The sequence below is a fragment of the Achroia grisella genome, unplaced genomic scaffold (assembly GCF_030625045.1).
Source record: "Achroia grisella isolate CSIRO2021 unplaced genomic scaffold, CSIRO_AGI_Agris_v1 utg402, whole genome shotgun sequence".
NCBI classification, from domain to species: Eukaryota; Metazoa; Arthropoda; class Insecta; order Lepidoptera; family Pyralidae; genus Achroia; species Achroia grisella.
The window spans coordinates 61,576-74,485 of NW_026712841.1; the positions used below are offsets into that span (position 1 = coordinate 61,576).

The 12,910-nt window shown below is 30.0% G+C and overlaps 1 protein-coding gene across 6 annotated transcripts; it reads right to left on the bottom strand.

The window, feature by feature from the left end:
* Window positions 1-844: 844 nt before the first annotated feature.
* Window positions 845-12,565, bottom strand: LOC131844201 (antichymotrypsin-2-like). 6 transcript variants are annotated; one of them, XR_009357573.1, is made up of 10 exons: window positions 12,207-12,473; window positions 11,870-11,970; window positions 10,910-11,044; window positions 10,336-10,542; window positions 9,565-9,663; window positions 7,603-7,743; window positions 6,182-6,391; window positions 5,943-6,087; window positions 3,603-3,788; window positions 2,448-2,537 (listed from the first exon to the last, which is right to left on the bottom strand). XR_009357573.1 is itself a non-coding variant. In XM_059193015.1 (9 exons), the coding sequence occupies exons 1-9, from the start codon at window positions 12,226-12,228 to the stop codon at window positions 887-889; spliced, it is 1,209 nt and encodes a 402-aa protein (XP_059048998.1). In that variant the 5' UTR covers window positions 12,229-12,473; the 3' UTR covers window positions 845-886. The 6 variants fall into 6 exon arrangements, 5 of the variants coding, with proteins under 5 accessions (XP_059048998.1, XP_059048999.1, XP_059049000.1 ...); XM_059193015.1 differs by lacking the exons at window positions 2,448-2,537; window positions 3,603-3,788 and adding an exon at window positions 845-1,035; XM_059193016.1 differs by lacking the exon at window positions 3,603-3,788 and having other exon boundaries at window positions 1,497-2,537.
* Window positions 12,566-12,910: the final 345 nt, after the last annotated feature.

Here is a 12,910-nt window from a genome sequence, read left to right on the forward strand (position 1 = left end):
AGGTGGTCTCTCATCTTATTTGCCATTACAAAAAAAATCTCCTGGTAGGTATGGTATTATTCCTGATAATAAATTTAGAAATATCATCATTTTGATCGAGTTTAAATTTTTCTAAGTTTGTTACGCATTATATAAATTATTTCTGGTAATTTTCTTCTTGTGTCAAGTTATTCTTTTTCTTTCTATTATGTTTTGTAAATGCTGATAACTCCATATGCTCGGCACTGACGCCCGAGCGCCTTTATTTTATTCCAAGTTGTGGTCGGTATAAAAAATACATTTCAAAGAATTTATTTGTCATAATATCATGTGGTGTAAAATATATTATTTCACTCACCTAAATAACACACTTCTAATACCGAGGTATTCGCCACAACTAAACAATTGTGTGTTTATATTTATAGATATGACTGTCTCTCTGATGGAAACATCGATAATAAACGGAATTAAACCGAGACACGGTTGTAAACATTCACTTGACACGCTGCCGAATTCAAATATGTATTATTCAAAATGTTATGTATTCATTTATGTATTGTTCAAATGTTAGGTATGGTAAGTATGCCTTCACCACACGTTGACAGTTGGCAATGCTTCTGACTACCTCATCAGGGATAACGCTCGTGGAGGTATGTAAATTATTTTGTAAATGAAAACGTGAGTAATAAAATAATACTTGTATTACGGTAAATATAATAAGCATTTAACAATCATTAACAATCAGTGTATAGAGACTAAAAAACTGTTACTAGACAAATTTAAAGCTTTTACAATAAAGGCATCCAGATATCGAATATAGGGACAATCCATCAATACAATAGTAAATGCGTGACTACCTACTTATCGTCAGTAAAAAATGCAAAATAATATATAGTAACAAACCTAATTAAATAAAGCCTGGAAATTTTGAACCATGAAACGTGGTACAAAAGAAGGGCATATTTTGAAACAAAATAACAGCCAAGAATGGTCGATCAGCACAGAAGACGGGCACTGGAGGCTTTTCAATATAGCAAAGCAGTTCTAATCCGAACCCTGAAATAGATGTATACATAGTTACAAATTTAATTATAACCTTTATATTCCGAATTTTAATCCCTTCTAATTGTATTTCAATAATAAAATATATCAGCTTTTGTTTTTCATATACATACTCGAGTTTTTGTCTAAAACGAAATCAATTAGTTAATGAGAGCCCTTAATTTGACAAAAAAGCAGTCACAGTCACACGCTTTTAGAAAAACAGTAAGTTAGCACTCAATATTACCACCAAGAAATAGCGCGATTTTTGACCATCTCTGATTTAAACTTTGATCTGGACTACTCTTGTGAAGATCTTGGCCACTTTTATGATGAATACGGAGAATAACTCCACTAATTGTAAGGTATAATTGGTGGAATTGTTGAAGAAAAGATATAACAGTAGATAGGATTTAAATATTACTGCTACAGTTTGAAGCGAGACCTATACACATACACATTATCTTATACATCTTATGTATCTTAATCATTGTACAGATCATTTGTTGTTGTTGAAACTATTATTACTAGTACATTTTTTACAAAATTAACCATTACACATATCAAAAACTAAAGCTGATAGATATTGGCTTCAAACATTTACGGGAAGCTTCTTAACCTTCTCGTAAAAAACTTTGTATGTAATTACTAAAATTTTTAACCTAATAAAACGATTACAATAAACTATTTATCTGTTTTATATGGATATTTTAACCAAGGCATGTAAATAAAAATGAATAGGACATAAATTCATTAGTATTTTGGTTTCATTACAATGGTATTTCCCACACAATTTTTGAGGTGCATAAATTGACAATCGTCAAAATCTTAATAAGTAATTATTAATATTCCAAAACATTTTCCAGTAGACGCTTATATTTCTTCTACTTAGCATGCTTTTTGTCGAATGACTTATGTTGCTTACCGCGCAAATTACTTAGAAACATTTAACATTGAATTCAGCAACGGCTGTCTTATTGATAGAAAAGTTATTCAATTTTACAATTTCAAACTAGAAACATACGTTCTATCAAACATAAACACATTGCAGTATTGTTATCTGCCAATAAAGAAATTTTACAATAGTTTGTCACTTCAGCATAACTATCAGCGAATCAGACGTTAAGCATACACCCCTTTTGTATGATTCTGAGTGAGTAGGTATGATACAATCTTAGTGATACATTATATACTCTGCTGTCATGAGAAATATTTTTATTATAGACTTTCACAAATTATAGTATTAAAACAATATTGATAACAATAATTAATTCTTACGTATCTACAAGTTACATTAACAAACCCATATGCTTAATATAATAATATATTAAACCTGTAATAAATAAATCAAGCAGTATTTTTTGTTATCAAGCATAATTATTACTCCAAGCCTTGGAACTTGGTATAAAAGAATGGTACGTCGTCGACCAAAATAACAGCCAAGAATGGTCGATCTGCGCAGAAGTTAGGCACTGGCGGCGGATCTATTATGGCGGAGCACATCATCACAGCCATCACTGAAATTCATTGAATATACAAAAATACCAAATAAATATTCGTTCTATACTATTGTACCTATTAATGTTTAATATAAATTATTACTATAATATCCAAACAATTAAAAAAAAATGATTAGGTACTACAAAAATACAACCACCTCAAGCATAGACGACACATAAGTAGGCAAGTATGTATCGGTTGTGTCTGTGTAATTAGCTATTAATCCTATTAGACCTTATGTTTAGAACTATTTTAGTCTGCCTTGGTTTACTATAAATATAATACTCGGGTAATGTGATAAGTGTAGAAATACAAAATGGTGCGTATAATGTGGGTGACAACTAAAATTTGAAGTTTTTTCACTGTAAACATTCGGATTAAAAATTAATATAATATCAATAAATAAATTACCTTTTTCTACAATTTTATTAGTGTTCAATAATAACGCACAAAGTATTATATATATACCACAAGTGTGGTAATAGCATATTTTTTAAACATTAAACTGCTACGATTTTCATTTTAGCCTACATTTAGGCGTTATCTTAAAGACAGTTCTTAAATTAAACATTTATCTACATATAATAAAGATTTAGTGCTTAACTCATGAAACGCAATGCATATTATTATTTGTACCATATCATTTGTATTATCATAAACAAATAAAAGAATATTCCCAAACTGAAACGTTATCTGGTGAATTTCTATATTAATGTTATATGTTTAGAGTCTATCGCCACATATGCTTTACATATAACATTAATATAGAAATCTGTTTAAAATAGATATACAGCATAAATGTCTATAATTTTCTAACAGACTGCCAATACGTAAAATTGGACGGTTTCCGTTAAATATATGTTGTTTATCCTCGACAAATTTGAACGAATAGTGATAGTTCTTTTTAGAATATCATAGAATTGCTTTCCATTAATTTATTCCCAAAACATACAGATTTTACATAGGAATACTACACAAATGTTGTGCGATGTTTATGAAAATTTTATATTCATAATAGCTTAAAATAACAACAATAGTATTACATACTGTTTATTGTGTACATCTATATAATCGAAAGCTACCGTTCTTTTTTGGAACAACGTGCGAGGTGCAGAGTTCATCGTTGATCGCGTGCTTTTAGTTTTGTCCTCGGTAGACACCGATGAAAAGTGTGGGTTGCTCGGAGCCTTGGAGGAGGTAGAGGAAGGGTCGATCGGCGCGGAACTCCGGGGACGGCAGAGGTGCACACCGCATCATCAACACCATGCCTGCGCGGACATACACCACTAAAGCTCGTCGCGCTGCGGTGGCGCCGGCGGCTGGTAGCTCGCCACCAGTATCACGTGGTGATCCACCAGTACGCACCACAGCGCCGGCCGGGTGGCCGCGAACACGTGCACGCTGGCTAAAGAGCGACGCACACGCACTGCGCCGGCTGCCCACGTGCACGCACACAAATATATAGCCCATTGACAATCCACGATCAAACATTTATAAGTACCGTTCCCAAAAAACTCTTAAAATATAACAAGCAACACCACACGTCCCTTTTTGTAGCAAACCCACTTATATACACGTCAACCAGTATTTAGCACTATAAAGATATAAACCCAAACAAAATAAGAAAGACCCCTTACTAGAGGAATTTATTAAAAATAACTTATATAACGAGGAAATCAAAACTTTATTATACGAAATAATTTTATTATAGTATGATGTGACAAAATATTTTTATAAAGCCTTTTTAAATAAGTAATACAAATAGCAAGTGTGTAGAAAATAGAAATATAATAAATACAAATTATATTTAAAATAATAAAAAGACATATTTACAATATAAATTATATAAAAGTGCTTGAAAGTATTGTACTGTTTTTGTAAGAACACTGCCTTTCTTTTCGATATTGAAAATAAAGTAATTTCTCTTGACTGAATTGAAAAAAGCAATTAAGTTATAAAATATTAATTAGTTTAAAATAAGTAATACAATACCATAATAATACATAAAATATGGGCATATATACATAATAAATTACCTAAAAGTAGAATCCAAAAATTAACACTATATTGAGTACAATATTTTAAATACCCATGCACTGTTTCTTGTGCAAACGGAGAACAAATACTCTATATTATTTTAATAAAAACTTTTTTATGTTAAAATACTAAATAGAAATACTACTTTGGATTAGGTATTTGCGTTGATTGGGGTCTTTCTTTTCCATTAGTAATTTTGAGTTTTTATTTATAATGCCAGTATTAACAAGTTTGAGCTGAATATCGTCCGTTAATACATTTATTAAGTTTAATGTACCGTTTGTAAAATTTGTAATAAGTAACGTCTATATTTATAACGATGTTTAATATAATATGAGATTGAAAGACACGAAACATCACATATAATGTCTTTATCTCGCTTAAAGAGTTTAGAGAAATGGCAGTTAATGTTATGTCATTTAATGCACTATCCTATTATTTAATAAAAAATATAAACACCAAACCCACACACTGTATGCACGCATAACACGTCCCATAACCAATTAGGCGATAGTACCAATGTTAAATATTTGTTAGATAGAATTCATATACTTCGTAATATTTGCATATGTGACAACAGTGATACTAGGCTAGTGTACTTATGTCTCTAATTTTCGATTCAAATATAAATGATATTTCATTATTAATAAACTTACTCTGTGTAAACTTAAGAAACGTTAATTAAATTGCTCGAGAGAGTTTTTGTGCTTATCAAGTGGAGTAAATGGTGAGGTGTGCAATAAATATTATTATAAAGCATTCCAAAACTAGAAACATTCTTATTTAATAAGTCACTATAAAGAAGTAGGGCCATTTTTTATTTCACTTATAACTAATTATACCAGTCTTACAACTCAATAGCATTTGATCGCCTTTTAAAACATTTGTATATTTTTTGAATTAATATCGACTCAAAGAGTCTGTCGGATGCGATAAAATTAAGAGATTACTGTCCTTTTTTATATTCATAGATTTTCAATAACATTGTTTTGCATATATACTGTTTTAAATCAGTATGTTTGTGTCATAAATAAAATGTTCATAAAAACTTGTTATGTATAATTTGGAAAAACAATTTACGAAACACATTTGAATCAGCTAAAAGACTTCAAATACTATTGATAAACGGATGTTAAAATGAAGTTACACTATACGCTCAATGCTTGTTTTGCACATTATATTAGCTTATTTTTTAAATAAATAAATTTTATATATATACGAGCATTCTAGTTGCACAAGAATGTTTACAAGCAACTCCTCTTAGTTGTATATTGTAGCACTTATTCTATAGTTTTAGTTTTTTTAATGTAACTTCATATTAACAGATTCCATGAAATTGTGATTGTTGAATGAACAGTGATTTGAGATTGAGCATGGACACTTACCGGTAGCAGCTGCGGCTTCGGCTCCTTCTTCGTTCACTTCAATGAATGCCTTTTGTAGGGCTTTAGATACATAAAGTTGTTCAGGAGTGTTTAACACCTTAGTTAAACCTGAGTTTTCTTGTTTGAATATTTGTTTAATTCCAAGCTTTAAAATAAATACAATTTCGTATTAGTTAACGTTAACAAAGGCCATTTATAATTAAACGAATCTATAACAAATCAAATACAAGCACTCTTACCTTCGGTAATAGAGTAGTTAAATCTATTTCCGTTTCAATTTTGAACTTGGGCAGTGTGACGCGCACTTTGGTAGAATACATTTTACTCAGATCATTCAGTAGATCATAACCATTTGATAACTTCTGTAGTACACCACCCAAGCCCTCAATTTCATTGGGCAGTATAACCAACAGGCTTGCCTCTTTGCCAATATAATCCATTCGTAATAGCTGGAAAGGAAAAAATAATTTAATTGTGATATAACTATTAGTCCAAATTTTTGAAATGCCATCTATATTCGAAAACAGACTGACAGACCACGTGGTTATATGTGTCTATCATAAAAATAATAAAGAACAAAAATTTTATGTTAAAAAGTGCATTACAAAAGTACTGATCACAGACTCCAGGAAATGTCTTATGGTGTACCTGGTTATCCATATGCTACTTCATCCTCTCAGTTTAAAACTTTGACAAGTTTTAACAAACTACGAGACTGTAGCCATCTTGAATAAGATAATTTCGTAGATGTACATCGAGCTTCGATCGGTTTTTATCAGGTGATATTGTTAACAACTTATAAAATTTCTTATCAAAACTTATAAATTATTGCATACGTAGAATAGTTTTATTCATTCTTACGTATTAACACAGTATTCATGTGTTAATAATATAAGAATTAATAATAACATAGAGAGATATATGTGCCGCATAGTATTAAGTCCGCCAAATGTACTGTAGGTACTATATATTGTATTGTATGCATTGAAGTTAAATAAATAAATATATCTTAATCAGTGGCCAATCTACATCAAAAATGATGGTGTTGGTAAATTCATCCGATCTAAACAAGCATCACATTGTATGGATGGACTGTGTGAAAGATGATACTATCCATATGGTTTAAGTATTATACCTATTTAGCTAAAATTGAAGGGTAGACAAAGTAAAAATTCTAATTGTAAAAGACTGTTTCGAACAAATGTGGATGAATGGTCAAGTTGAAAAAACATAAATATTTTACGCGAGCAGATCCTACTTTTCTAACATAAATGAAATTAAAAATATAGCAGATGATGATGCTTTATATCCTTTTTACATTTTCATTTTATATTCATCTATATACAAATGATGGTGTTGTTTGTAATATTCATCCGATCATATGAATATAAAAACATAAGCAAAATCACATTTTTGTATTTTTTTCTGTCTGTTTGTTCCGGTTAATCTCTGACATGGCTGGACCGATTTTGATGGGACTTTTTTTGGCAGGTAGCTAATATAATACAGAGTAACTTAAGACTACTTTTATTTTAGAATAAATAAAGTTAAATTCAGTACGTAGTGCAGCTAGTAATATATATAGCTAAAACTACTGGATGACAACAGATTTCTGTGGATGACACTGTTGGCACAACTGCAAATCAAAACAATGACATACCTGAGCCTGCAGCCCCGCACTCTCTCCATACACGAATGTATCTTCTTTAAACATCATAGGCACATTTATTTTTGTGTTATTATTCACGTCAAATGGCTGATTTGAAGTAAGCTGTTTATCAAATTGTTTTGCCCATGTTCCCTGCGGACAAAAATAATCGGCATTACCTTTATATGATTATACATAAACAATGTCATTATACATTAAAAACTATAAGACAATTGAGCATTATAGTTTTTTTTTTCTAGCATAGGGCAGAGGTACGCAACACGTGGGTCGCGACCGCCAGAGGGGTCACGAGAAAAATTTTCCGGTTCGCTAAATTTAAAGAACTTTATATAACAATAAAAAATATAATAAAACCATTGTTTCACAAATTTGTTTATTGTGTAAAAACCTCTAATAAAAGGAAATTTCAGAAATAGTTTCATTTTAACTACGTTGATTATTAAAAAAAAGTCTCTAATGTATACACAGGGGCCGCAACAATTAAAAAAAAAATGGGCGTCGCAAAGGAAGAAAGGTCGCGCACCACTGGCATAGGGGACAAACGAGCTTGCGGTTCTTTGAAGGTAAGTGATTTCCACCGCCCATGAGCATATACCAGAGAAATAGCAAGTGCGTTGCCAGCCTTCTAAGAAATAGGCTGATTCCTAGAAGGTTTCAATATTGTATCGGGTCGGAGATACCAAATTTAGATTTCTTGCTAGCAGGAAATCTACATCTAGGATCAGGAAATCTAATTATAATGATGGAATTTAATGTGTTTTTTCCGCCAACAGATGTCAGTCGATGATTTGCACTCGGGCGCGTTAATTGTTTTCCAATGTTTTTATAAGCAGTTTTGTTAGTGTTTCATGTTACTCCTTACTACCTACTTCCTTCACTTTTTGTTCGACAACCTAACAAGATGGACATCAATTATTTCTTTTCAAATGGCCTTTGAGAAATGTTTTATTTGGTTATGTAGCACGTAGATAGTTAGTAGTGGTAAAAATATACTTATATAATTGAATTTTTTTTAATATAAGCTTTTTCGTATAGTATCTCTGCTTCACATAATAGTTACCTCTTTCAAATCTAATGTTATTTTTTATGTCGTTGAGATCCACCCCAAAATATTTGTGGCTAAGTTTGTACCGGCATTACTATTGCATATTTTAACATCAAAAGTAGTAATTTTGACATAACTGTAACAGTGAGTTTCGTATCGTGGCCTTTTCTGTAGATATTAATGTCCATTATAAAACTGTCGTAAATCTCTCTTGTCAATAATTTCTGTAGCCAAATTTTTTTTGTATTTTTTCACACGTTTTATTATATTATTGATATTTTCATAGGGATCCTTGTCGTTATATTAAAACAATATCTTATTTAAATATTCATAACAGAACTCCTCAAGATGTGGATACATAAAGTGGGTGCACCATAATGCTTTATTTTACATAAAAAAATACATATTTTTTAAATGCAAATAGATACTTGTGTGTAAATTGACCGTAAACAGCTGTTGGACCATTAGATACAGTATGCTTTGGTAGCTTCTAAAAGCGAACAACTACCTTACTACAAAATATAGACCTACTTAAAGGCACTTCGCTGTTTACAATTAAATTTTTTGAATTCATACCACATATGAAATTTTTCTTTTAAATAATTTATTTGTACTTAGATATAACATTTATTATAACAATATATTTAACAAAGACTAAACCTTGTAGTTTTTTTTTATTAATTTATTTGTTTCTCTGTTGTGTTTAATAACTCATTGGCTGATAATATTAACTACTTGAGTCGCAACTTGTTACGGCAATAAACCTTGTAGTATGGAATGCTGATAATTTGGTAGGTGCTTATGTTTAAGGAACATAAACTTTATATAAATAGAGAGATAGTATTATAAAGGGTTAGAAAACTTTCTCTTATGTAAAAATATTACACATGCATATGTAGATATTATACCTTGAAATATAAAGCATTAACAAGCACAAGTCTGGTGTCGCTGTTGAGGCTATCTGCAGAAATCAGATTTTTAATTTTGCTATTTGTTTTACTCTCCACCTGAAAAAAAAAAGACATTAGATTATAATATATACCTATATACCAATACTAGCTGTCCCTGCAAACATTGTTTTGCCATATAAATTAAAAAGGCTATTAAAAAATAGGGGTTGATGCTAGAAGAGTGAAAATTTAGGGTTGTATGTATTTTTCAATCCTAAATAATAATAAAATGAAAATAAAATATTATGTCTAAAAAAAAATATATATTTAGGGGTGGATATCCCTTACCACTTAGGGGTATGAAAAATAGATAGTAGCCGATTTTCAGTTTACTTTACAACACTAACACTCAATTTACTTTACAACTGTGCATGGTGCAAAAACGAAAACAATGTGGCGAAACATTGTGTTTTATTAGTATATATTTCCTAATATTATAAATAGGAATACAAGTTTGTTACATATTCACGCCCAAACCGCTGAATCGATTATGATGCTTTATAGTATTTATATAGGACATTGGAAATGGTTATAGGCAATTTTTTTCGGGATACACTTATAAGAGGTTCGATGAAAGAGGGGAAAAAAGTACATGAATAATTTTATTGCTCTATCCTATTGTCTTTAAACATAGCAGACTCATTGTTTACTATTTATAATGAATAAATTTGACATTAATGGGAGTAATGACGTGGGTAAAACCTTGTACATATCAAGTCTCATATTTACCCATTGGTTTATGTGATTTGCAGAAGCAACATTCTCATTGAAATTCAATTTTTCAATGCCAGCATCAAACACATCTATAGCATCAGTCTTGAGATCGGGACTTAGGTCATACTGCCCCTCCATAATGTACACATTATTGGCAACACTCAGAGTTACACCTTTAATTGATTTCAGTTTGGATGACACCGAAGAGAAAGCTGTACGAATCTGGAAATGATTTGGATTCAATAAATTCCTATACAATAATATAATAGTGTTAAGTAACATTAAATATCAGAAGCTAAAGATCTTTTGCAAAAAAAAAAATATATAATATAATATAATAATAATACAAAAATTGGAGTAGGTAATATATTTATGTACCTACTTAGAATTGAAATATATTTCAATAGTCATACTTAGTCAATCCTTACTACTATATATTCTAATAGCATAATAATGCAATAAAAAGTTTACTCCTTTTTAAAATCAACTGATAATTAATAAGTAACTTCAATTGCCTACTTTTTTATTATGATAACTGATATGCTGAATATAAAAAAAACTAAATACCAGATTATTATGTGATACATACTGAATTATCATCCGGTATTCCAAGTGAAGTAAGTAGCTCAGTGTGTGCGATGTCAGATGTGCCCAGGGCTAAGAGTGCTAATAAATACTCTGCAGACAGAGGTGATGAAATAGCACTCACATTATTAGGAAGCTCCTAGAAACAAGCAGATAATATTTTGGTCATAATAGGTACTAGTGACCAGAAGATAGATGGCAAAATAGAGCCAAATCTTCAGTTAATGCCTATATGTATTGCCTACTAATGTTAAAGTAATACATAACTGAAAACTATATTGTATTCTACACAAAGTTTTTTGTGATGTTTGAATAAACCTGTTGTTTTGGCTTCTCTTATTTAATAAATCTTTATTGCATTAGAACTAAATGATAAAGCACTTAAAGTAATAAGGTACAAAATATGGTCTTATGGCATAGGCAATGTCTTGTTCTTCTGATATTTTTTTATATTTATCTATAATGTATGGAGTGTATCTCAAAATTATTTTACAAGGCAAAAAAAATTTATTGTATTTTCAGAGCTTGCTCCAAGCTTACATCCAAACAACCTTATTGTTAAACCATCAAAATTCTCAATAATATCTTGCCAACATATTCCAATTCAAAATAAAGTTGTATAATTAACAGTCTTTGTAATTAAAAAGTAAATTATTAGAGTATATTGATACATTCATAAAATTATTTTAAAACTACTAAAAATTTTACACATTTATAAGGCAAAAAAGGCATGTATTAGTTGTCTTAAATTATACTACTTGGACACATACTCAGGAATCCACATATTAGTCAAATTTAAATAATAATTAATAAATTTTATATAAATATTAACCAATATTATCAAATAATTATATAATTAATACATATATTTATGTTCATCATTAAAATACATTCCATGAACTAAGATATGCATATAGTTTTTCATAATTATAATTAAATATCATAAAATATATCTCATACTCACATTACAGAACTTGGCTGAAAATTTAATTATTTCCCTTGATAAGTTTTGGGCGTCCATGTTCGTCGACGAAAAGCTGCTTTGTAATACTATCAACAGTGAAACTGAAAGAGATGTTATTAATTTTGCTTGAAATAGCTTTTTATAATTAGTAGTATAGGAAAAATGGGGTGTTACTAAAATTGTTATCGATGATGTCACCAGCCGGCCGGCTAACAATCACTGTGCGTTGCGCATACTGCCCATTCCTGGTTTATATGAATCATTCTAATTCCAAGGTCAGTTTTTTCAAACACCAATGTTTTATACAAGTCATAAATAGAAGCGTACGTGTACTTACCCAAAGTATAGATAGTACGCATCGAATAGATTAGCAATACGAACAATGTTAAGATAGTGGGTAGATATAATATCTGTAATCTATTTTTATAAGTAAATTTTAATTTACCAATCACACACTAATATGTTCTATATGAACACAAGTTTGCACAATTTATTACCTATTGTAATTTTTATACGATATGAATAAGTGAGAGATTAGTTAAATGAAATTTTTTTGTTATTAATGGTTTACATACAGTTATAAAAATATTGTGTTTATTTATTATTATACCTGCCTGAGTGACGTGTATTACGTATCAGCTATTTCTTGTAAACAAATCAAGTCAAAGTCATTCGGAGTTGTCAGATTGACGCAGGATGTCACTTAAATTAGGGATGTCAATGTAAGTAAAGGCAAAAAGGCAAAAATCGAACGAAAAAAAAAATGGTTATCCAAAATTTTGCCTATTACTCAATAAATATAACTTTATCTGTTGGAGATTATAAATAATTGATATTTAATTACGGACGATTTTTTCATCACATTTCTCAACTAATATTATCTAAAAAAACAATGGTTTTAAAAATAATTGATTAAGTAATCGATTTTTATAAAGAATATCCATAATACTCGAATATTTCTACTATTTAGAAATTGTATTAATTGTATTAAAAATTCGTCAAAGTCTTGCTTTTACTACGTACCTTGATCACCATATAAAT

Coding starts and splice junctions, on each gene's coding strand:
- LOC131844201 (XM_059193015.1), bottom strand. CDS start 12,228: ATGCGTACTATCTATACTTTGG. Junction 11,971..12,206: donor GCGTACTATCTATACTTTGG/GTAAGTACACGT, acceptor CATCTCTTTCAG/TTTCACTGTTGATAGTATTA. Junction 6,392..7,602: donor GTGCGGGGCTGCAGGCTCAG/GTATGTCATTGT, acceptor TTTCCTTTCCAG/CTATTACGAATGGATTATAT.